Source organism: Lonchura striata, chromosome 2 (genome assembly GCF_046129695.1).
Source record: "Lonchura striata isolate bLonStr1 chromosome 2, bLonStr1.mat, whole genome shotgun sequence".
NCBI lineage: Eukaryota > Metazoa > Chordata > Aves > Passeriformes > Estrildidae > Lonchura > Lonchura striata.
Genome location: NC_134604.1, coordinates 59162504 through 59186957, shown reverse-complemented (window position 1 = coordinate 59186957; position 24454 = coordinate 59162504). Strand labels below are relative to the sequence as shown.

Below are 24454 nucleotides of genomic sequence, written 5' to 3'. Positions count from 1 at the left end.
TTCCCAGGATTCACCAGTTTTCACCGTATAGGGGAAATTGTATCAATGAAACTTCAAATACCTCTAAAACACTGAAATCTTGGGGCAATCCATCTCATAGCCCAGATGAGGTCTGTATTAAATTAGGATTTCCGAGTCTTACATTCATCTACAACCAATTTTGTTTGTTATGACTCAACTTTCTCCAAAAACATGGAAGCTTTCAGGTGGCCTTCACTTTTTGTGCCACAAATAGTTTAGAACTGAACTTTTCTTGCTATTCAGTGCTTGTTCTGCTCCATATAAACAGCCAAATAAGAAGAAATTCAAGCATAAAATACAAAGGGACTTAACTCTGAAAAATTAACATTTTTTAAAAGAAAAGTATAAATAGAAGTCCATAATCGAGAAACAACTCACAGCATTCCACAGAATCCTGCTTTCTGAGCCTTGCATGATGACCTTCACAAACTCATTTTGAAAAATTAAACAAAGAATATCTATCTGGGATAAAGTCTTCTCCAAATGAAACTCTCAAATCACTGACAAATGTGAAGTGTGACTATCCCTTATGAAAGTCTTACTATTACCATTAGAGTGGCATCTATCCTCCACAATTCTGTTATTTCAGTAGTTTGCAGCTGGCCAGGCACCCTCACCACCTTGTTTGAAAGCCCGTATGGAGAGTATTGCTTACACTCTTCCTAGGCTGCCTGTCCTCAGCAGCACAAGCAAAACCACACCAAGAATCAGTCGTAAGTTACACCAGAAGATTTTAAGTGACTGTTCCAAACTCCTGTCTTTAAAAGGAAGGGATCTTTAATGTCAGACACTTCAAACTTCCACTGTTCCAGTGGTGTATTAATAATGGCTACCTCAGCTACAGAACCTATCTCATTTAGGAGGCCCTCATTAGCATAACAACATAACTTCCCAATTACCAACTTTAGTAGTTCATTAACTTCTCCATATCATTCCCAGGAGATTGACTAGTTGCATGCTTATAGACCATTATTATTTCATTCAATATTTTTTTAAAAAGCTTTCAGAATTCTATGGATAAGAATTAATTAAATCATACAAAAACCTGTATATTTATATTTTATTCAAGAATAAATCTTTTAAGGTCATTGAAGAAGTTGGAGAACAAAAAGAACATTACAGAGAAGTTGAACAAGTCCTCAGAGAGGGCATTTTAAGTGATTTCTAGCACTTCCTTACCCTGAAAAATGGAAAATGCATGGCTGAATGAACTGAGCAGCAACATCCCACTGCTGGAAGGCTATATACTTCCATACGTTTTGAGTCTTATTAGTTGAAGTCAGCTGCAATTAAAGCAGCAAACCTTATTTTAGGCAACAGCAATATGAGGAATTTGCTAAGAAACCAAAGGATTAGTCAGTTACAGGCATGATACTATGCACAGTTCTGTTAAAAATGAAACAAACATCAGACAATACCTTATACTGCACGAGCCTGGGCTCACACCAATACATACTAGAAGACGGTAAGCATTTACTGAAAACAAAAACAACTTGGCAAGTGAGCCAACAAAGAATCCCAAGGCTTTCCTCTAAAACCTACTAGACTACTTCCAAAGATTACTCCCATGCCCTGTCCAGACAGAGCTGATTTGATTCCATAAAGCCAACGTTTAAGAACAACTCTGAGACAGTTTGTAGTATGGATTCTTGGGTGAAAGAAAAAAAAAATCAAAGCTGCTTAAACTGAAACATACTCTGAAGGTAATTTTACAGCTCAATTTTAAATACACAAACAGAAGATCAGGCTAAGCTTACTAGAAGTAAACACCAAATACATGATACCAAACTTCAACCTTAACAAGAAGCCTAAGTTACCATGAGTATGCTTATTTTAGATAGCATCTGCCCCATTTACTTAAAAAGGCACCTAAGCTGAAGACTAACTTTAATTGGCAAGAAACACACAAGCACTCCTATATTAATTCTTATTTATGAAGCTTTTCTCTTCCATGAAAGGGGAACATATTCAAATACTTCATCCATGCCTTCTGTGAGGCTGTGAAGTGGAAGAGAAGAGCTTGAAGCTGCTCAGCCCATTACTCCCACACAACACCACACATGTAAGGACCAACAGGTCTTCCAGGGGTAGAGCCTCTAGACTGAGAAAGTTTCTGCAGAACAGTGACAGTATGGCCTAAGACACAAAACAGAACTGGAAGACAGAACAGAACAAGAAAGGAGCTTTAGAACTACCTTACAGTACTCCTGATCCAACTAGGACTACTACCTATACTGCAACTGGTATTACTTCACTAATCACCTAACTGTTAGTTTTAAGTCAGCTTGTTCAAGCACTGCCAAGCATGCAAGCACACAAATTGATGGGGCTTAAAGACTCTTTACTCAGCTTCTCGAGCAGCCTTCTCAGCTTACACTGATCTCCAAGAGGCCACACTAGCCAGGGCAGCTCTGCTGTTACTTGGGCCGTCTTGTTCAGAACATTGAAAACCTGTCTCATACGTTACATCTACACACCAAGCCACTGTGAAGGATTTCTCATGATCTCCAAATGAGTTTTCACTTTCTCAACTGCTAATTCTCTGCAGAGTGTTCATAAAAATACTAAAGTCTTAATATATGAATATAATTTCCTTGCATCTGTTCCAAGTAATTAAATCACCACATGCTTATAGGGTCTTATTATGCAGCCTCCCACTTAATCCCTACCCCCAATTTTGGAAATTACTAGAGATGCTATGCGCATTTAAAATATTCTAGCAATGCCTAAGTAAGCAAAAGCTGGTTTGATTAAAGAGCCTTTAGCACCACAGGCTATACTACTAAACAAAAATACTCTGAGACATGTCAAGCAATCAAAGGGTTCCATTTGTAGTATGCCAACATTAGAATTCCAAAAAAGAAGCGCACCATGAAAGAGCCAGAGCCAGTCAGAAAAAAAAATTTAAGAAATTAAGTTTCAAGAAGTGACACTATATGAAGAGGCAAGCCAGTAATTTTGTGACAATACTTTAGGAACTGCAACTGGCAGCTACAACTGGCAGCAACTGCAACTACACGTTACCAGTTAAAGGATTCTGAAAGTTTTATAATGCAAGTAAATTTCTGCATGAACTTCACTGAAGTTTTATGTATCTCACCTCCTTGCCTAAGTAAAATTTCCAACAGTTTTATCCACTGTTTAATATTAAAAAAACACTGTCTAAAATATGGTATCTAGAAAAGCCATTCTATAATCCAATCAAAAAAACTTTAGAGTGGCTGCTACTGTCAACTTGTCTGCTGCTAGTAAGAATAATCACTTAACTGTTCTAATATTAGTCACTTATTTTTAGCCGAGAGAAAGAGGAGTGCTAGAATGACTTACTAAGATGCATACCATAAGCATGCAGTAAGCAACAAATCACCATTAAGAACAAGTAAGTTTTTAAAAACCTGTATACTACACGAAGCAGCCAAAAGAAAACCGCTCTGAAGAACCTGCTGAAACAAATCAGCTCCATACAGAGCACAGGAGCTTAGTGACACTGAGCTCAGCTTCATGAAGCCCAAATGTCTACCTCTGAATCACTACTGTGGTTCTGAAGCACTGAAACTACCTAAGTAATTCAAAGAGAACTAAAGAAATCTGCGCCTGCCAGCAGGATTACTTAGCGTGCTGCACAGACGTCCTCTGCCTGCAGAGTGGTAAACTGAAACAAAACACCTCAATTTTGTTGAGGCTGGAACTCCATTACTATCACACTGACAAGCTCATGAAAAGGGGAGTGTGGCGTTTTCTTGTCTCGGGGGGGCGGAGCGGGGCTTTTTATTTCTATAAAGTGTTAGCATGATAAAGTATAGTGATTGAGTTAGAAACTCACAGCTAAAGTGAGCTCCTTCTTCAAAATTATCTCGCAAACACTAAACGTCCTTTGCACCGCCAAGTCCCAAAGAGCGGAATTTGCCCAGCACAAAGGAGGTGGACAAGTCCTCCGAAGTACGCATAGAAGCAGGACACTTCATTCCACCGCACGTCTTCAACTACGCTGAGAACTGCTGAGCGAGCGAACTACTTTTAACGCGATCCCTACACCGAAACTGACGCTCTCGCTGGAAACGAAGTGCAGATGGGAATCAACCAAGCAACAGCAAATCCTGCTACACTCGCAGCGCGCTCCGAGGTCTTCTCCTTCCGCGCTGCGCGGGGAGGGGAGCGGCGCGGCGCAGCCCCGGCTGCCCCGCAGTCCCCGCGGCGGCGGGAGGAAGGCGCTCGGCGGCCCGGGGGGCTGCCTGGCTCCCTCCCTCCTTCCCGCTCTCCCGCGGCCGGGAGCCACACCAGCCCTTCCCGGCCGCCAACACGAGCCAACAGTGGCTCGCCCGGCCTGGTCGGCGGGCCCCAGACAAAGGAAGGAAGGAAGCGAGGACGAACCGGGGCGAGGAGGCGACGGCAGCGCGGCTCCCCCCGGCGAGCGCGGCCGCCGCGTCCGTGTGCGCTCAGCCGGGGCCAACTCCGGAGGCGGGCGAAGTGACCCGGAGGGCACCGAGCGAGGCCGGCGAGCCGGAGGGAAGAGGAGGGAGAAGCGGCGGCGGGAGGAGGAGAGAGGAGCGGGGCCGGTGGCTCACCAGGATCCGCTTGAAGAGGTTGCTCTCCTTGGGCGGCAGCGGCACGGACGGCATGGCGCGGGCGGCCCTGGGACAGGCACGGCTGGCGGGGGTGGGGGCGGCCCGGGAGGGGCGGCTGTCGGTACGAGGGGCGGGAGGAGGGGGGAGCGCCGGGGAGGAAAAGCCCGGACTCGGCGGGGCGGCGGCGGCACTTTAACTCATAGCCCTGCGCCGCCCGCCCTCCCCGCCGGCTCCCCCGGGCCCCTCTGCGCAGCTGCCGGGGCGCCTCGCCGCCCGCCTGACGCTGCAAAATGGCCGCCGGGGGCCCAGGGCGCAGGCGCGGCGCCGCTCCCCCGCGCGGCCGCCCCTTTCGCCCGCCCGGCCGCGGGGCGCGGAGTGAGGATTCCCTCCGCGATTCCCTGGGCGATTCCCGGGGTGGCGGCTGAAGCGCTGCGCTCCCGGCGCTCGAACGGCCGCTTCGGAGAGCCAGGCTGCCCGCAAGCCTGGGAGGGAGGGAGGGAGGAGGCGTTGGGAGGGAGCGCAGCCTCTGTCAGCGGCGGGGCTCGGTGAGGCTCTGCGGGCTTGCAGTGCCCTGGCTGGTATTTAAGGAAACAACAGCAAACTTGGCAGCCAGGCTTCGAGCAAGCAGGGACGGCCCCCGTCGCATTAAGGCATTTTCAGCAGTTGGTTATGTAAAACTTCCCGGCACCATCGTGCGTCCATAGAACAGCGGCGTTTTTTCATCTCTTGGCTCCTTCACCGATAGAGGTCTAAGGTCTTTTATTTTTTTTTCTTGTTATTCCCAAAAATCATTCTTAAAAACAAAACCAAATCAAAACCGCCGAAAACCAGGAACGCTAAAACCACATGGCCTAGGGCGTTACTTAGAAGGAAAATTGGTTAAACTGTCAGGGTTACAATCAATTAAAAAGACATCCGATAGGGGAATTAAACTAGAAAATAAACTAAAATTGACTGCAAATAAAATATCTGTTTACATAATTAACCTTTAAAAATATTAATTATATTTTGGCATTTATTTCAAAATATATTAGTTCTGTAATTGTATGGTTAACCACCTACAGTTGCAGATGAAGAACACGATAGATATCCCCAGGTAAAGCAAGTGTGTGCGAAACAGTAACTCACAAGAGCCAATTTGAAAGTCTGTGTACTTAATATGTTATGTGGTACTCGGTGAGCAGATGGCTATGAGACTGAAGATCCCAAGCAGCATGTCCTTGACTTGACACAAGCCTTGCTGAAGCTGATGACATGATAGCTGCTTTACTTTCCAACTAACAGAGGGAACAAGACAGTAGACAATTTCTTGGAAGAGAGTGACCTGCATGTCAGCCTAATAACTTGAGGACTAATAAATTTAAAAAAAAAAAAAAAAAAGATAAAAAAAAAGTGGTGTGTTTAGGAAGCTTCCTGAGATGAAAATAGCAAAGATGAGAAGGTATAGGCCCTATAGTTCTTTATAGCTGAGCCATCAGCCTGTGGATGCTTTTAGTGAATGGTTGTTGGTTTCCATAGTGTTTTGTTAATCTGTCTAGATGTATGGTCTGTCATAAGGAATATCTCTATTGTGTTTATTTCTCACTTTTTTGTTCTGGCATGCTTCTAATGATGTCAGCAGGGTCACCGATCACAGCATGTGTGTTTTACACACGCAGTACCTAATTCACTGTTCTTTCTGCTCTATGCTGTAGTAGTGCTGCATTGGGTATCCGATTGTTACAAAGCAGGAGTATTACTTTGAGGTATGGCAGCCTTGGCTTTGCCCTGCAGCATCATTTTCAGAGCCTGTTTGTACCATGGAATGTCTTCAGCAGTTCTAACAACTAGCTGAAGCCTCAACTCCATGAACCCTAGTTTCTGTCTTGGCAGAAGACATGTTATGCCTCTGGTTGGGTTGAATGATTGAATGATAAAACAGTGCATCATGGAGAATGGTCAGACAAATATTGTGCTAGGTGGACCTTTGATCTAAAGCAATAAGGCTGTTCTTGATAGCTAAAGGTTTCCAGATAGTCCAAACACTGGAAAGAATGCTGTCTGAAAGTAGGCAGGGGTTCAATTTGCATCTAGATGTGTCCATATTAAAAGTCTGTTAAAAGCAGCAAGAAAAGGAAAGCAGGGAGGCAATAAAAGAAACATTTGTAGGCTAGCTGGGAGAGAATAAACAAGGAAATTAGCTTTGTGGGAAGGCAGAGCTCCAACTGAAAGTGAGGTTTGGGAGTGCAGTCAAGAAAACTTCTTGTCATTTAATCCCACTGTGCTGAGCAAAACAAAGCTCTCTCTACAGGCTTTGTTATTAAACAGGACTGTATTCAAGATGTGTATGATTCTGTCACCATTTTTTCCTTCTAACAGAAAGATTTCAGATGCCTGAACTGTTGGGGCTGAAAGGGGGGAGTAGTATTGAAGTGTTGCATACATTGTAACATTTTTTTTTTGCTATTTTTGCGGTGTGTATCACTTTGCTCCTGTGGAAGTTGCGGGGAGATGCTCGCACACCACTAAACCCAGTTAGGGCCCCTGGGTGAAGAAGGGCCCATGTGTGGGCATGGACCTGCCTTCAAGCCAAGCATGTTGCAAGGCCTGGAGCCTTTTCTGCCTGTTGAACCATCCCTTTGCCTCCAGTTTCTAAATTGGCAGGTTAATAGTACCAGGTTTTAAAGTACAGGACCACCATATCTGTCCCAAAGCCGCAGAACCCAGCTGTCTTCCTGCTGTCACTCTTCCTTTCTGCATCCAATGTCACTGTGGACTGCTGAGGAAGGTGCTGGCATCCTGCCCCAAATAGCCCATGCCCCATAACCCCTTATGCTCACCAGCTCCATCAGCAGCTGCTACTTCAGCCATGCAGGTTTTAAGGTGTCTAAATAAACTGTGAGAGGGGTAGAAGCAGATTTCATATTCATACTCAGTTCCCATACTGCAGTCTAAAGGCCCAGGGTAAACTTAGGGAAAGAATGTATCTTACATGTTTTGGGTATGAGATGCATGGACAGGTCCTGTGGTGGATGGTCCCTGGCAGCCCTGCTGGCTGCACAGAGTCCATCTCTTGTCTTGGCTGTCTAGCCCCTGTGTGCTTTGCTGCCTGGTAGAGAAGGGAGCAGGACTTTGTTACAGTCTCTATTTTCACACTTAAGTTAAAATATTCACCCACAAGGCATAATAAACACTGAACATAATCATGTTGAATCAGAGGATTTAATACAAGAACCATTACTGGCTGGAGTAGAAGCTGATTTGATTTTCCTTGGCCTACCTCCTTCTTTTAAAACCAGTTTTGCAGGTCTACTGGCAGCTTCAGATTATTAGGTTCTTGGTTGTCCTCCCAGAGAAGACCTTCCCAATACTTTTAAGTATCAAATTGCGAATTTAGAGTACCAATGCAAGTACAATTTTATTATTTCATTTCACTGAGCCCCAGAAGTCATAGTGGAAGCAGAGTGAGGTGTCTGGGAATGGTGTCTGGCTGATGGCATCTCTAATAGCACATCACTGTGGGCTCAGGCCTGGGGAAGATTTCTGGGTGCTGTTTCCTGTGGCCCTTCCTGTGGACCAACTCTAGGGTGGTTTCTGCTCTCTGGAAGTGGTTTTCCATCTGTCTATCTTGCCTCCTGTACCTGCAGGTAGAGCAGAGCCAGAACCTGTCCTCAGGCCTAAACAAGCGGTTAGTTGTCATTCAGATGCTGAGCTTTGATCCAAATCCTACCCAATGATTGGTCCCATTTTCAGTATTTTAGAATATTTACCACACCAAATTCCAGTGATGTTTTACATGCCAAATACAAAAGTTTTACCTTTTTCTTTTCCTTTTTTTTTTTTTTTAATTTTGTAGAATGACAGTAGCTGAGAAGAAAGGTATTTTGGTGTAACAAATATAAAAAAATTGCTTAAGTATTTTTAAAATTTTAATTAGGGAGGTAATGATATAATGTTTAACAATAGCTTTTAAAATATCCACATACCTAGTATGTTTTAAAACATACTTGCTGAGGAAGCTGCAGCTAACTAGCATAGTCATAAGCAGAATGGTAATTTTTATTAATATTTTGTTTGCCTTTAGTAGAATAGTAATAATTCAATTTAAATAGAATTGAATAGTGAGCTCTGACACAAAGTGGAGCTTAATGTTATTTTATTCAGATGTCTCTGAAATGAGTGTTTTACTGACCAGATGGGAAAGGCGGACGCTGCCTTTGCGGCCGGCGGGGCTCATGCGCTGCCGCGCGGTGCCGGCAGCGGGGCACGGGAAGCGCGTTTTCCCGCAGGAATGCTGGGACGGGCGTGCGCCCGCTGCGCTTCCCGTCTGCCGCGGGCCGGGCCGGGAGCCCTGCGGCCTCCGGGCGTGCGGATGGTGAGTGCCGGAGCGCCGCCGGCTCCCGGGCAGCGCAGCCCCCGCCCCGCCGGCGCGCCTGCCTCTTCTGCCCGCTCCTGCCGCCCCTCTCCCCGCTCCTGCCGCCCCTCTCTCCCCGCTCCTGCCTCCTGCCCGCCCCTGCCGCCCCTCTCTCCCCGCTCCTGCCGCCCCCTCTCCCCGCTCCTGCCTCTTCTCCCCGCTCCTGCCGCCCCTCTCTCCCCGCCCCTGCCGCCCCCTCTCCCCGCTCCTGCCTCTTCTCCCCGCTCCTGCCGCCCCTCTCTCCCCGCTCCTGCCGCCCCTCTCTCCCCGCTCCTGCCTCCTGCCCGCCCCTGCCGCCCCTCTCTCCCCGCTCCTGCCGCCCCCTCTCCCCGCTCCTGCCTCTTCTCCCCGCTCCTGCCGCCCCTCTCTCCCCGCTCCTGCCTCCTGCCCGCCCCTGCCGCCCCTCTCTCCCCGCTCCTGCCGTCCCCTCTCCCCGCTCCTGCCGTCCCCTCTCCCCGCTCCTGCCGTCCCCTCTCCCCGCTCCTGCCTCCTGCCCGCTCCTGCCGCCCCTCTCTCCCCGCTCCTGCTTCCTGCCCGCCCCTGCCGCCCCTCTCTCCCCGCCCCTGCCGCCCCTCTCTCCCCGCCCCTGCCGCCCCTCTCTCCCCGCTCCTGCCGCCCCCTCTCCCGCCCCTGCCGCCCCTCTGTCCCCGCCCCTGCCGCCCCTCTGTCCCCGCTCCTGCCTCTCCGTGCCCCGCGAGCTCCGCCGCGGCCGGGCTGCCGGGCGCTGCCTGCTGTCGGGGCTTTGCCCGTGGTGACCGCGGTGGGAGGCAGGGGCGTGTGGGAGGTGCTCTGGGGGCTCGAGCTGTTCCCGATCCAGTCGGCGAGCATTGCAGTACCTCCTCCTGCCGTGCACCTGCGAATTCCTATGTGCCTGAGTGCTGCTGCATGGCATCTTTGGTTGTTAGAAATGCATTTTATAACCTCTGAAAGAGTTCGCAAGATTGAGAACTCTTTCCTGCCTTGAAATTATTTTTTAAAAATTATTATTTTAATTGGACAATTACAGTTGCCACATTTGCTTACTTGTTTTTGATTTGTGGTGTGCATGAGGTAGTTTTAATTACATTTAAAAGTTATTAAAATCTAGTTTGGAGATAATTTAATAGATCGTCTAATGCTCATAGCTCTGCAAAAGTTTTATGTCTGTTTATTTTAATGGAAATAAGGTGTGGCAGCCCCACTCTGAGAAGGAGATACTTTTCTTATTTAACATAGCAAAATTACTTTGAAACTTCTAACTTCCGTGAAGGTTGGTGTCATTTCATTACTCTTACTCTTTTTTTTTTTCTTTTTGTGAGCTCAGGCAAAGCAACACATTAAACACATCAAATTTTTTATTATTTGAGTACATTGCTTCTTAACTACACCAGTAAAAGTTACCTAGATGGTTGTAATTAATATGTTTAATGAATTAATTAAAATAAAACAATATTTTGAAATTGAGTTGATGATGGTCAGCACTTAGCCAAAGAACAGTGGGCCATGCCGATCTGGAGCAAGTCCGTATTTATCAGAATTAGGTCTTTTGGAACTGAGTCCACTCATGCCTAAATCCAGGATCATAGATGATGAGCCTGATTTGTGCCTTTTGCTGTGTCCTCGGTGAAGGGAACAGGATCCCTCTGCTGCAGCTGGTTTTAGTCACTATAAGCAATCCAGGAGGGCTATAATTTGCTTTCTGTACATTTAAGCAGTCTTGAAGCTGCTGCTGTGGATTTGTTAGCACCTGCTGGCTGGGGAATCTGGGGAGGGTACAGAAATAGAATAAAGGTCCTTGCTTCCTTCTGTAGGTAGTAAAACAAGCACTTAGACAAGATGCAGTACTTCTGGTTTTACTGCACATTGCTCTTTCTTCATTGTTGACAAATGGATGAAAGCAAATAGATGAGAATAATGGGTGAGATGAGTAGTTAGTGTCACAGTTAATTTGTTAATAAAATGCATGAAGATGCGCAGAAGGTCTTGTCACTGAAGAGTAAAAAGTAATTTTACTTTGTCAGGAAACTGAAATGTGTTTCCAGGTGATCTTGTTGCAAAAAGCTTCATGCTATTATTTTCTCAAAACCCACTTTTTTGTAAAAATCAGTGGGCAGATGGGACTGTGGCACTGGCAGGGTTACTAGGAATGCTTCTTTGTATGTTAAACCTTTTCTGTGTGAGTAGCCCTAGAATAAGTGTGATCTTAATGTAGTCTTCCTGGTGAAGCCTTGCGCTCCAATATGAAATTTTAGAGCACAGTAGTAATTCATAATGTAGTTTGCAATGTTGATGATATAAAATGAAGAGGAAATGATCTTTCATAGAGCAGCAGTAATGCTAAGTGGAGCCTGGGTAATATAAAACTTTAGGCCAAATGTCTCAGAAAAATACAGGAGTTGTATTTCAGAGCACCTGCTTCTTACTCACTTTTTGGGTGGAAAATATTATGTTGGTTAAGTGTAAATATATCACAGTAAGGAGTATACAGGGGACGTAAAGCAGTTCTCCTGTCTTCTTCATATATGAATGAGTGATTTTTTTTAAGTGCATTGTAGTTCTCTTGACTGATCTGTTGTGTTGCCATCTACTAATGTCCTTCTTTTATGGTAGTGGATATAATTTGTGATTCTTACATTCTCTGTATAGAATTCTTTACCTCTAATATTGATTTGTTTTCTCAGCAACATTTTTCTTTCATCAGTAAGGCATGAAATGGTTGGATTTTTGCAATGAGACATATGGCAAAATGAAGCTATTGTCTGCAAAGCTGCATACACAGGAGCTTTTCAGTAGTATAAATAAACTGTTTGAGGAGGGGAGATAAAAGACTTTTTCCAACCTCGGTCGGTACAATGGTAGTGATGAGAGCTTCTGGTTTAAACTGGGACTAAAACAGGAATAGTTTTCTGCATGACAGTTGCATTTGTGTTGGTGTAATCAAACCAGGATATGGGCTTGACATCCTTGTGTTCATTTTGGTGTGGTTTTTTTTTTTTTTTAATTATAATTTTTAATATAATGTTTTCTTTTTCTAGATAACAACACTGGCCATGTGAACTTTTAATTTCAGGTGGTGGAAAAATAAGAAACAAAATGAAACCTTTCCAAAAGGTCTGCCTTTTCAAGAGCTTGCTTGCCAATTGCTGCTGTCACAGCCAACTTGACAGCTGTCTTCTCCCTCCTGTTGCAAAGAAGATAGGCTGCATGGTGGGACTACACAGCCACGGATTTTGGAGGCCAAAGCCTTTATTGGACACAGCTAGATTCACTCTGTCTTTTAAGAGTTGGCACAGGAAAAACCACCAGGATTCTCAAGCATTGTGGAAGCATGAGGCTGTGCAGAAGTATCTGGAGTCTCTCAGCAAGGAATACCAGGAGGTTAGTCATCAGTTAAGTGCACACTCATTAAATGACTTTGAGCAAAGTACCCTGAGGAGAAGATGTGCCGATCTGTCCCCCATTGCAACTGCATTTCAAGAAATCAAAGAGGCTGAAAGAGAAGTTCAGGAGTTAGAAGTGATGTGCACAGGTAAAGGAAAACATCTAGTTGCTTGCTTCAGAACAGCAGCTGTGCTTGTGATAAATTCATTGCCCAGCCTTTGCGGAAAGCTTGTAAATTCAGCCAGCCCTGGAAAACTCTCTGGTCCTCCCTTCTTCTGGGGACTTGTGTGCTACAAGGGCTTTCTGCATTCAACCACATCCTTCTGTTTTTCATTTCACCTCACTTTAATTTGAGGTCTTAATATGGTAATTTTGGGAGAATAGGGAACCTCAGTGATACCCATCTAACAGAAATAGTTGGGAAGTGTTCATTTTGAGGTTATTTTTTGAACTGAGAGAAGTTTGAAAGGAAAAAAATATTAGCAAGGCTAAAACCTTTGATAGATGCAGACCTCAGCCGTGTTATTTAAAATGGGATTCCACCTGACCAGTTCAGTGATATTTATTGAGCAAATGACATGAACTTTCATTAGGCTCTGAGTTGTCAGCTTCCAATTTAAATGGCAAAAGCTAATATTTCTTTAAAAATATTTGGGGAATAAAAAATGATGGTTGTGTAAGAAGCTGCTGTTTTTCAATAGCCTGGTACAGTAAAAGTTGTGGTAAAAGCGAATTAAAACTTTTAACTGGTTTTTGTACCATTTAGGAATAAGAAAGTACAGAGGGAATAAATAAAAGAATTTACAAAATAAGTAATGGTGCAACATTTGGGAAAAAGCCCCACCATTGTTACAAGTGTGAGGAGGTGCACAAGGTAGGAAGGAAAAAATGGCATCCATTCTGCTACCATGGTAAGTATTAAGCCCAGAGAGGGAAACACTGACCTGAAGAGAAAGGGGTTTGCATTAAAGCAGTGAAGGAGGCGAAAATCAAAGGACAGGAGAAATCAGTGCCCAGCAGTGTAAATGGAGGAGGACAAAAGTTCATGGTGCTTTTCAGAGAGAGAGACAAGGGGTGTGGACAAAACAGTAAGAGACATACTGAAATAAAGATGTAAATGTAACTTATTTAGATGGGTAGAAAACATTTGTATGTTTTTGTTTTAGAAATAAATAGATGCTTGTGCTTTTGGGAAATAAAGAAAGGTTATTTAAACTATGTTAATCCTCAACCCTCTCTAATTCTCTTCACTGGAGAAAAGAGGAGAAAGAGTGAAGGAGACAAGGTACAAAAGTTTAGTCCTGAAAAATAAATGTTCTTGAAAGAATTAAAAAGTATTAAGAAAATTCTGGAAAATTCATATTTCAACTTAGAAAGGCTGGTTTTGGATCAAAGTAATATAATGAAGAATTTTCCTAATTCCATAAATTATGTTGTGGAGGGATGGAGTGAGTTCTAGTTGAAAGAAGGAAAAAAGAATGGTAAAAAATTACAGCAAATACATGAATTAAATAGAGCCAAATTATTCTGTCTGTACCATTTATTCTGTGGCCAAGTTAAAACACAGATGTCCCCTTCATTTGGCTGTTCCCTGTTTTCCACTTAGCTCCCTAACTGACCCTCTTCTCTCTAGTATCTGAATTCCTGACAATTGATGTAGGATTTTATATTTGCAACATTCAGTGAACAGAAAAATATTTCCCAGTTTCCCTCTGGTGCTGTGAGTGACGAGATAGGTTAATTCTGTTTTGAAGGGAGGTAGGAATGGGATACCAATCCTTTGAATCTTAAGCTCATTGGTCACCATCAGACCATCTCTCAGTGCTGTTGACAGTATTTAATTTGATACTGTTTATCTAACTGATCAATAAACATACTTTTTGGACCAGCTAGAAGCAATTGAGAGTCCAGTTTTATGCTGCATCTGAGACAAATCTATGGTTTCCATACTGGCTACTAGGCAGAAGATTTTCACCTTCTCTTTGTTGCTTTGTTCTATCATTCTTACTCCCAGCTGCTCAAAGCTGGCTTCAGCCAGTCCCTCCTAATTTCTGTTGATAATTGTCCCGTTGTAATTTAAATCTAGTTCAACTTGGCATGGCAAAAATGTGCGCTTATTCAACCAGACTTGCTTTTTCATTTCAGTGAGTTGAATTGCTCACTTTCTGGTGAGTAGAAGAGTGGAAAGAAAGATGAAAAGGAGTTCCTTGTTTCAGCAGTGACAGGTTTTCCACTTGACTCCAACTGTCTTCCAAGTTTTTACTTGGTGTATAATCTATTGCTAACTGATCAGCATTTTTTGTTACTGTGAGCTGGAGCCTCCACAGCAGAAAAGGGTTGGAGCTTCTGTGAGTTTTACCTGAGAATGTGTTGTAGTTTGTTAGTAAGTTCTAAAATGGGGGAAGGAGCAGTCTAATCACACGTAAAATATCTGCTGCTCCTTCTAGCACACCTGGAAAACATGATAATTGAGTTAGCAAAGTGCATCCTAGCTTGGGCTGCTCTTATTTGAGTGTCTTATGCTGGCAAAACATTACTAGCTTTGCTGTGCTGCAGCACATGTCTTTGGACAGCTGTGTTATAGTTTGCTCTAGGTGAGATTGGCTAACATCTACTCCTGTTGTTCTAATTTAGAACTAAACAGCAGAGATGAGAAACAACTTCTAGAGCTTGCCTTAGAAGAGAAGGAAAGCCTGGATAAAAAAATGAACACGTTGTGCAGAAAGGTGAGCCTGAGGTAAATGTTTACAGCTTTGTAAATAAAGATGTCAGAAAACCTTTCCTCTGTGATCTTATCAATAGATTCTGACACTTGAATTTGATGAAACAGAAGTCCATCTTCTGTATTCTCCCTGAAAAGAAGTGGCAACATTAATTACTAATAAGCTTCTTAGTGACAATTGTGTCTTAGGAAATGATTGAGTAATTTCTCTTGCTTGCTTGTCTGTCTGCAAATGCTGAAGGGGATTAAAAAAGTGTTGGGTCTGTGCTACTAAGATTTGACATAGCATCCTAGTAACTGTTTGTGGCAGTGGAGCATGCACTCTTGAAGGAGTTCTGATTGGAACTTTCAGTCCTTCATTTTCTCTTCAGCTGACAGCATTCCATGAGTGGGGAAGATAAAAGCAAAGAAGTTGAAACAATTCACTGGGCACCACTGTGTTTGGGCTTATTTCTATACTCAGACTAAAATAATATGAAATGTGACTTTCTGAATAAGATTAACGCAAAAACTGGCTGGGTTAGCTAATAACTTTGTTTTCATAGGTAACTGGGAGTGGTATTGTTGACCTGTGGTGTGTACCTGACTTGGCAGGACCAGATTTTCAGCTAGCTTTCATGTGGATGCACTAGTATCTTGCATTTCCACACTGACTGCACTGAGTTGCAATGGTCATTGGACAGTGTTTAGTCCTATTTAACTAGCTTGCCAAAGGAAGTCAGTGATTGTGTGTGCTCAGGCTGTGGCAATTGTGATGTCTGGCTGTAAATTTGATTAACAGAAGATCCAAGGTCATGACAGAGATAATGGCGTTCTTTTTTTTTTTTTTTTTCAGCTTTTCCAGCTTCTAGTGCCAAAGGAAAAATATGATAGAAGTCCTGTCATATTAGAAGTGACAGCTGGCAGAACAACTGGAGGTCAGCAAAGCCCCTACAGTGAAGATTACTTCCAACCTCCATCCAACTCCATTAAACCTCTTATGGGTTATTCTTAATGCTTTTTTTATACTTTACTGGCATAAAGTAATACTTTCTAAAGATGATCATTAACCTGCCTAATGACTGGAGTTAGAGTTGCAGATAAATCTAAAAACTGCTGTTTATGTTGTAATGCTTTTTAATTTTTAGGGGACATCTGCCAACAGTTCACTAAAGAAATGTTTGACATGTACCAGAGCTATGCTGACTACAAACGTTGGACCTTTGACATTGTGAACTATACACCGGCTGAGATAGGTACAGCAGTTCTTCAGAGATTCCAAGACCATGGAATTGAAAGCAGTGTTTCTCTACTGTATTTGTCACACACTCTTTGTCTCTGCAGGAGGCTTGCATCATGCTGCTGCTCATATATCAGGAGAGAATGTCTACAGGCATCTGAAGTATGAAGGAGGGACTCACCGAGTCCAGCGAATCCCTGAGACAGGCATGTCATCGAGAATGCAGCGTATTCACACTGGGACAATGTCAGTCATTGTCCTCCCTCAGCCAGAGGAGGTAAGCTTTTCATTGGGTTGGTAAGGTGGTGCGGAACCCCTGCTCACCCATTTTGGCTTTGGAATAGGTGTAAAACCATGTTACTGCTTATGGGGATTTCACTGATAACCAAGTGTTTTGTGCAAGTCCCAGCAAATGAACCACAAGTGCTCTGACTCTGGATGGTGATAGTCCTTGGCTCTGTACATTACATGTATAAATGGATCATCAGAAGCAACTTTGCAGAGATTTGCTGTTGCCTGAAATAGCATGTGAGTGAGTGATCATTTAATTAAGTGTTCCAGGCCCAACACTGACAAGGTTCACTGCTATGAGTAAGCCAATTTTAAATTACGTCAGGTACTAAGACACAGAATATATCCAAGAAAATACTCAGTGTTGCATAGTAATGTGATTCTGTACATGCTTTTGATTTTTTTTTTGTTTAATGTAAATTATTGGTGTCCTTCTCTGGTAAATCAAGGATGGTCTCCTTTGAATGTGAATGAGTGTGTTGGCTAGTCTGAGATCTCACTAATACCAACAGTTCTAACTTAGGCCACCAATTTACACAAAAAATATACAAAACCAGATCCTGTAGGCTTTTCCTGCACCTTCTCCTGCTTCTTCGTAATACTTTCCTTGCAACATTGATCAGATCTGAATGTTCTTTTCCCATCCACTGAGCTCAGACTATGATCCAGGTCATCATGGACTCCTGTTTCCAGTGTAGCAATCCTTACTTGAATGGATCCTATTTTCTCCTCAGATGATTCTAAGTACTGTTGCGGTAATCATTCAGGCTTGACTCATAAACAAGATCCTTGCACTGCTGTTTAGAAGTGATTTTTAAATATTTGCTTATTTCTTGGCCTTTCTGCCAAAGCTAGTGATTTTGAAAAACAGTGATTGTGTTTTGTTTGACACACACACATACCTTGTTTTGTGAAGGACGTGGAGTAAGAGTTTGAAAAACTAAGTGAAATCTTTAAGGCATCATTTGCTTTTCAGAGATATTTGACACTGCATTTTTTAAATTATCATGATTATGACTGTTACTTAGAAACAGTTGTAAAGGAGCAGTTTTTTGAGAAATTATTTCTTATTAATGCTGAGTGTCACTGATGTCCAAATATTTTAGAATGAGCAGGAAGTACTAATTTTCTTTGATTCTAGGTTGATGTTAAAGTGGATCCCAAAGATTTGCGTATAGATACGTTCAGAGCCAAAGGAGCAGGAGGGCAACATGTTAACAAAACTGATAGTGCTGTGAGGATTGTGCACCTTCCTACAGGTAAGTCTGCCTGTACTTTGCACTTCTAATTACAATGAATCTGTATCTTGAAAAGGAAGCTTGTGATTCTGCAAGTTGTTTCTTTCAGGGCTAGGCCTTATACCAAGAAAGGAGAAGTAGCCCCTTCTGTTTCTGTCCCTCTTGTAGCCAGGCAATGTAAGAAAGGGGCTGTGTACCAGGGGCACAATGATTATGCCAGTTCTGTCTTCAGAGGGAGTGTTTCATGAATACACTGTCTTTCAAGGATGAAAGAACAAATGGAGGGTGACAGGGATGGAGTAGAAAATGTAAATAATTTGCCCTGTGTGCTCTGTACCTTCAGCAGTAGCAAGGGCATGCTTAGCCTAGCAGGAATCTGTGTAGTTACATGACTGATTAAAAAGAAGGCTTGAAGATCTTCATTCAATACTAGATAATGCTGTCATATGTTGGATAGAAAGGAGAGTGTATATTGATGGGAAGGTACTGTGTAGACTGGACCACTCTGTCTTTTTTGGGATTTGTTTTATTGAAACTCACTGATCTTCTCTCTGTAAGATACAGAATCACTTTAGGCACAGGAAATTGATCTGAAAGCAGCTATTCTCTATATGCCTTTTTCATTCAGAAATCAAATGAGAAGTTACGCATTTGTTTTCAAGTCCTAAAGGTCTTGTTTTATCTCATTTTTCATAATTTAGTTCAAGACTCACCAGTGTTGATTAGGCACCCCTTTCTCCTAGAATAATGAATTTTCCAGTCTCCAAGACCTTATCTGGGCTAAGATTTTAAAAACTTGTGTTACACTCCTTTAAACATCCTCTTGTGGACTGTGGACTCAAATTGCATTTTTAACATATGACAGCTAATTGGAGTGAACCCAGTTTCTAGAGGCAATGTCAGAAATTTCTTTGCTTAATGAAATTTTAAAATATCACCAACTTTTCTACTTTTCTGTAGCACATAACAAAACCCCCCGGTGCAGCTGTGACAAGTTTAAAAACACACTAATGGTTCTAGCCAGTGTGTTAAAATGACGTTTTATCCTACAGCTGAAAGGCCCTACAAACCAGCACTCCAGTAGGTTTCATTTGCCTAATGTGTTAGAATTAATTCAACTTGTTTGTTCTTTGTTCTGATGGGCTCTTGGATGCCTCTGTGAAGGACTGGCAGTTGAGTGCCAGCAGGAGCGGTCGCAGCAGCTGAACAAGGAAATAGCTCTGCGGACACTGAGAGCTAAGCTGTACCAGCAGCTCCTTGAAAAGCAGCTCAGTCAAGAGCAGAGCGCCAGGAAGCTGCAGGTGAGCCAAGCGGTGCCTGAGATCTGGAGAGGGCGTTGTGTTGTGTTGTAGGTTTGTTTCTGACCTCTCTGGGTGATGGGGACAGAGCAAGTGAGAGTGTCTGTCTAAACTAAAGGTGCTTGCAAGGCAGGAGAATCTTGTACTTCAAAATGGTAAGTCTACCTTTACTTACCGCAGTGCAATGGTATTGTAGACTTCTCAGGCAATGAAAAGAGACATCAACCGTGGCTGGAAAAAAGGGTAAACAGACTGGCTGAAATTTTTCAAAAGGGAAAGTTCAAGATCATGTACTGAATGTCCCCGTTAAAGCCAGAGTTACAGAAATTAAGCATCAGTAGAAAGTTACATTCAAAGAAAACTACTGAGTGGAGTAGTTTCCAGTAGATCTGGAGTTCTCAGAAGTTTCTAAAGGAGAGTATTTTAAGGCCATACAGAGACTTTGAGAGAAACAAGTAAATGACAATACTGCCACTATGCAATTAAGTAGCAGCTTATTTGATACAGTTTAGGTAACCTTTTGAGGAAGAAACAGTTTCTGGAAGAGTTACCTCAAGTTGGCTACAAAGTGTGCTTTTCTCTCAAAATGTCCTGTCATTCTTTTCCCATTCTTTGAGTGTTTTCCCATTTGTGGTTCAAACTTCAACAGTGATCTATTGAAATAAAAATGCTTCAGAATTAGAGAATTACTCAGTACTCCAGATTTTCGAGCCCAGCTATTTAGTCACTTATTTCAGGTTGCATTTAAGTGTATTGTCCCTGGAGATTATTAACCCCAATGTAAGCAGTGAGTGTCCCGGACTGAAAACAGCGAGCCAATTATCTTTTGTTATTAATTTCAGTTTGAGAGCCTTCAAAGCTGCATAAAGGATTTATATTTATATTCTTATATTTATGTACATTTATACGACTAGTGTGGAAAATCAGTCAGAAGTGAGTTACCTTTCCTAGTGTTTCAGAATTTATTCAAGAAATTCCACATTCTAAAATATACATGTTGAGTGCAGATGAAATTTTCACCAAAGGCCACTGAAACAAACACATATTTATTTCTCTGAGCGTTTTTTAGCATTTAATTCTCCATCTTAGCAGAGACCACAGTGTTTAGTGAAGTGTTTAATCCCAACAGTGCTACATTTGGGTTTCTGCTTAAAGTTAAAATTGTTGTTTGCACTCTCACACTTCACCACTAGAGGGTAATTTAACTTCTTACTCTTAATCTAAGTCTCTTTTGGTGCTAATTTCCAACAACCACACATTGACTGTGCTGCCATTATTAATGGAGCCTAATTTAATTATTTTGTGGGGAAGATAGAAAGCCCCCTCCCCACAGTAAACCCCACTTGTATCTTTTTTGAAGTAAGGACTTTTGTACCTTACACAACCTTTGAGAGTTACATGGTTCTTTCAGCTACAGAGCTAGAACAGAAATGTGCTGGAGGATATAGAAACTTGGTCTGTGATACAGAATCACAGTTCAGTAATGCCACAATATTTTTAAAAATCCCATGTGCCAAATCAGTGACCACTAGGTTGGTAGTTGGAACAGGCTGACCCATTACAGTTTATTTTAAGCATCCTGTTCTAGAGAAGTATTTGGTTTTTTGAAAACACAACAGATTTTGTTTTTTCCTGCTTTGCTGCAGTTGGGAACAAGAGCCCAGTCAGAGAGAATTCGTACTTACAACTTCACCCAGGACAGAGTGACTGACCACAGGTTCTCATATGATGCCCGCAATATTAAGGTAAGGGCTCCTTATGAGGGTATTTAGATACTCACATTTACCATTAAAAATAAAAAATTAACTTAGTGAGTACAACTTAAGATATAGATGTCTGTATGTAAAGAAGGTAGCCAGTTGTGCTCTGACAGAACACTAGATTTAGAAAGTTCAAACTTTCTTTCCTGCCTTCTTGTAGTCTTAGAGATTACTGGCACAGGCTGTAGCTCACTGGCCTACTTCTCTGTGTGTTTTTCTCCTACTATGTGAGTGGAAAGTGACCCAGCATGTAATCCTCAATGAGATCCATGAGTCCTTTGGCCAAACTGGCCAAGTGACATTTGAGATTCTTGAAGCGTAGTACATCCAAACCAAAAACCTGACAGGAAGGACTTTTTATTTTTGTTAGGCCATTCTTTTCTCTTCCTAATGCTGGAGTAAAGAATGAAATAAACTTTTGTGTTTCATCACAGGCCACAGTTAAAAGAAACTGAAATTTAATGTTTTCATTTTAAGATTTTCTGAGTAAATGTCTGCATATGCTTGAATCTTACTGATTGTTCAACCTGGAAAAGAGAAAGCTTTGGGGTGACCTAACTGCAGCCTTCCAGTACTCGAAGGGAGCCTACAAGAAAGAGGGAGATTTTTACAAGAGCATGTAGTGACAGGACAAGAGGGAATGGCTTCAAACTAAACTAGGGTATATTTAGATTAGATATTAGGAGAAATTTCTTTACTGTGAGGGTGGAGAGACACTAGAGCAGGTTGCCCAGTGAAGTTGTGGATGCCTCATCTCTGGAAGTGTTCAAGGCCAAGTCGGAGGGGCTTTGAGCAGCCTGGTCTAGTGAAAGGTGTCCCTGCCCATGGGAGGAGGAGCTGGAACTGGATAATCTTTACTGTACCTTCCAAGTGAAATCTATGATTCTGTTTATTGGGTTTTTTTTCCAATTGGAAAAAAACCCTAATAATGGAATTTTTTGTACTAAATTTTTGAAAAAACAAAGTTTAGAATGATCCCTCAGTAGTTTGGCTTAGGTATCCAGTTTGCTCTAAGTGCTGTTGCATAAGGAGTGGTGCTTTTCAAACTACCCACAGGTGTCCTGGGTAACTCCAGGGAATGCAGGGCATACTGAATTTGGAATGGTTCATAGTTAATGGAGTGCAGAATACCATGGCAGAAGATAGTTCCATGACTGCATAAAAGTGGCTTTTGTTAGCCAGTTACTTAGTGTTTGGATCTTTCTTGAGTGAAACTGGAACCATAAACTGCCTGACAAAAGTTAATCAAGCTTTGCTTGCAAATCAGCCTCACTCTTGCCATGGACAACAGTATTTGAATGAGGTTCTTCAATCTTAGATTATTCTTGCAGGGAATTTTCATGTAGGTGCATGGGTTACATGAAAGTAGGGTATTAGCTGCTTTTGTTGCCAGAATCCATGTGCCTTGCAGGTAGGCAGCTGATGTCCTGTGTCCTGCTGCTGTCCACCACTGCTGCTTTCACATGGGAGGGACTTGCAAGGATGAGCAAGTGGAGGGACTGCAGGCAAAGTGCATTTCAGGGGTTTGAGTACTTGGTGTTTCAGGATAATGCTTAAGGACAGTCAGTAATGCTTTTGTCTGCTTTTTTTCATAGGAAATTCTAAGTGGGAAAGAAGCACTGGATAAGCTCATCAACAGACTATTGGAGTTTGCAGAGATAGAGGCTGTTACCCAGTATCTAGAAAATTTGCAGGCTTTAGAAGGAGGAGGCTGAAGACCTCAAGTAGAATTAAAACTGAATTGTTGTGTTTGGCAGCTGAATAAAACGGATGTGTTTCTTAGATGATTAAAACCTATTTCTCTGTTTTTCAATGTGTGATACTATTCTTTTTGTATCTTGGTGCAAGTGGGTTGAATTTATTGCAGCAGCCCTGGCAGAAAAGCATCAGCTTCAAGTTCCGTGTGCACTTCTTCCTGTCTTGGCAGCTGGGCTTTGGTAAGCTGGTATCCTTCCCTTGACAGTATCACAGCTGGAAAGGCACAGAATTGTGGTGATGGAGCAGAATAAATAAATACTACATAGTGCACTTTTTATTTGGTGGTGGGAGATGTTCCTCTCCAGGTGAAAGAAACTGAGCTCCCCTAACATAGTCTAGAACCTGGCCTCATGAATACTATTTATTTTTTGTCACTCACTGTGTGAGCTTCCTAAATTAAATCCCTTAGAAATAACTTTGTAATGTGATGCTTTATTTTTTTAGAGTAAATACACAAAAGCAAAGGGAGTGAAAGGGTCAGAATATTAAAAGAGAAGCCTGGTAAATTTCTTCCAGGCACTCTTGGGTCAGCTTGTGGTGGGACTGGCCCATGTGCTGGGGTGTGTAGAAGTACTTGCTCTAGTTCTCCTGGCAGAGAAAACGAGTTCATACAGCAGATGCACTTCAACAAACCAGGTAGCTCTGGAATTCAGCTCCTGTCTTTGGGAATGCCTGCCTTTGCCTGTCCTTGAGGGGATCCAGACATCTACAGGGCACACTTGGCTTTGACAGGACTCATGCTGATGTTTTGCCCTGCATATGTGCAGTGCTGGCAGGTGCTGAGCACCAGCAGGCACTCCTTGTATGCCTGACTCGGGAATGCTCCCTGCTCAGGGTGACACAAAGGTTTGTGCTCTGCTCAGCTGGCTTCACTTGCCAGATCATGGCATCTTCTTTTCATCCTGCTTGACCCAGGTTCTGCTGGAAAGCTGCTCTACATGAGAAGAACCAGTTCATTGTTGCAATTTAAATTATGCCTTGTGGTTGATTTTTATTTGAATATTTGTTTTGTAATCAGGAATGATGCAGTGTAAGGAAATATTCTTCTAAAGGCTGTAGTTTTTGTTACTGTATATATAGCAACAATTATTATTCAGCTATATTGAGAAAAATAGATAGAATTTGTAACAAAGAAAGCAGGAAAATTATACTCAGTTCCTTCATTCTGCAATTATTTTCCCATTCTTTTGTGTGTTCTTATCAGCAGGCTTTGTCCAACAATTTCTCTCTTGCTTCCAACACTTTAATTACAAAAGCTTTGCGGCTTTGGTTAGGTTGGTTGGTTTGGTTTTTTTTTAATTGGTAGCTCTGCAAGTCAATAAGGAAACTTATTACTGTGCAATTCAGGGTTCATTTGGACTTTGACTTATTTCAGTAAGGAGTTCAGAAAAAGAACCCTCCAGAAAGACCTGCAACTGAGCATATACTTCTTGGAGTGCCAACAGACTGGCAATAACTAATATGATCAGCTGTAATAGGAGAATATCCAGCTAACATGGTTATCCAGTTACCATGGTCACTTTCATTATGCAATTAAATGCACCAATAATTTTATCAATTACATTTCTCAAACATTTCTAAGTTTCTCTTAAAAACTTCTTTAAAAAATTAAACTGTAAGATTCCACTTCCAAGATAGTTAGTGTCTGTGAAGTTCTTTACTATGAAAAATTATTGAAACACAACATAAATGAGCCTCATCTATTTTACTGGAAGAAAGAGAGTGATATTTCTCCAGGACCTTATGGATATTTATGATTGATTAATTTTCTGTAGTGCTTTTTTTTGTTATTAACAACAAAATGGTTTTGTGCAGAGTGATGAGAAGAG

The 24454-nt window shown here is 42.5% G+C and overlaps 2 protein-coding genes across 7 annotated transcripts in view; one reads left to right on the top strand and one right to left on the bottom strand.

Annotated features, from left to right (window-relative positions):
* Positions 1 to 4706, bottom strand: part of NAA16 (N-alpha-acetyltransferase 16, NatA auxiliary subunit) — a 60849-nt gene extending 56143 nt beyond the window's left edge. For all 3 annotated transcript variants that reach the window (XR_002465486.2, XM_021530813.3, XM_077781380.1), the window contains exon 1: positions 4587 to 4706. Coding sequence is in view for 2 of the 3 variants with exons in the window: in XM_021530813.3 (XP_021386488.1) it covers positions 4587 to 4640 (54 nt within the window). In the remaining variant the exon portion in view is untranslated. The remainder of the gene's footprint in view (positions 1 to 4586) is intronic.
* A 418-nt stretch (positions 4707 to 5124) lies between these two features.
* MTRF1 (mitochondrial translation release factor 1) lies at positions 5125 to 22664 on the top strand. Of its 4 annotated transcripts, none has more exons than XM_077781378.1 (10): positions 5125 to 5340; positions 11994 to 12487; positions 14974 to 15065; positions 15897 to 15978; positions 16189 to 16296; positions 16385 to 16557; positions 17713 to 17830; positions 18974 to 19110; positions 20754 to 20852; positions 22463 to 22664. In XM_077781378.1, exons 2-10 carry the CDS (start codon positions 12052 to 12054, stop codon positions 22580 to 22582), a joined length of 1365 nt encoding a protein of 454 aa, XP_077637504.1. In that variant the 5' UTR covers positions 5125 to 5340; positions 11994 to 12051; the 3' UTR covers positions 22583 to 22664. The 4 variants fall into 4 exon arrangements, with proteins under 4 accessions (XP_077637504.1, XP_077637503.1, XP_021386486.2 ...); XM_077781377.1 differs by lacking the exon at positions 5125 to 5340 and adding an exon at positions 8854 to 8940; XM_021530811.3 differs by lacking the exon at positions 5125 to 5340 and adding an exon at positions 8896 to 8940 and having other exon boundaries at positions 12029 to 12487.
* Positions 22665 to 24454: the final 1790 nt, after the last annotated feature.

What these genes read in the sequence shown, in the direction of transcription:
- MTRF1 (XM_077781378.1), top strand. Translation starts at nt 12,052, where the DNA reads ATGAAACCTTTCCAAAAGGTCTGCCTTTTCAAGAGCTTGCTTGCCAAT. An exon ending in TGAACACGTTGTGCAGAAAG is followed by an intron (nt 15,066 to 15,896) that starts GTGAGCCTGAGG and finishes TTTTTTTTTCAG; the next exon opens with CTTTTCCAGCTTCTAGTGCC. An exon ending in GATTGTGCACCTTCCTACAG is followed by an intron (nt 17,831 to 18,973) that starts GTAAGTCTGCCT and finishes GCCTCTGTGAAG; the next exon opens with GACTGGCAGTTGAGTGCCAG.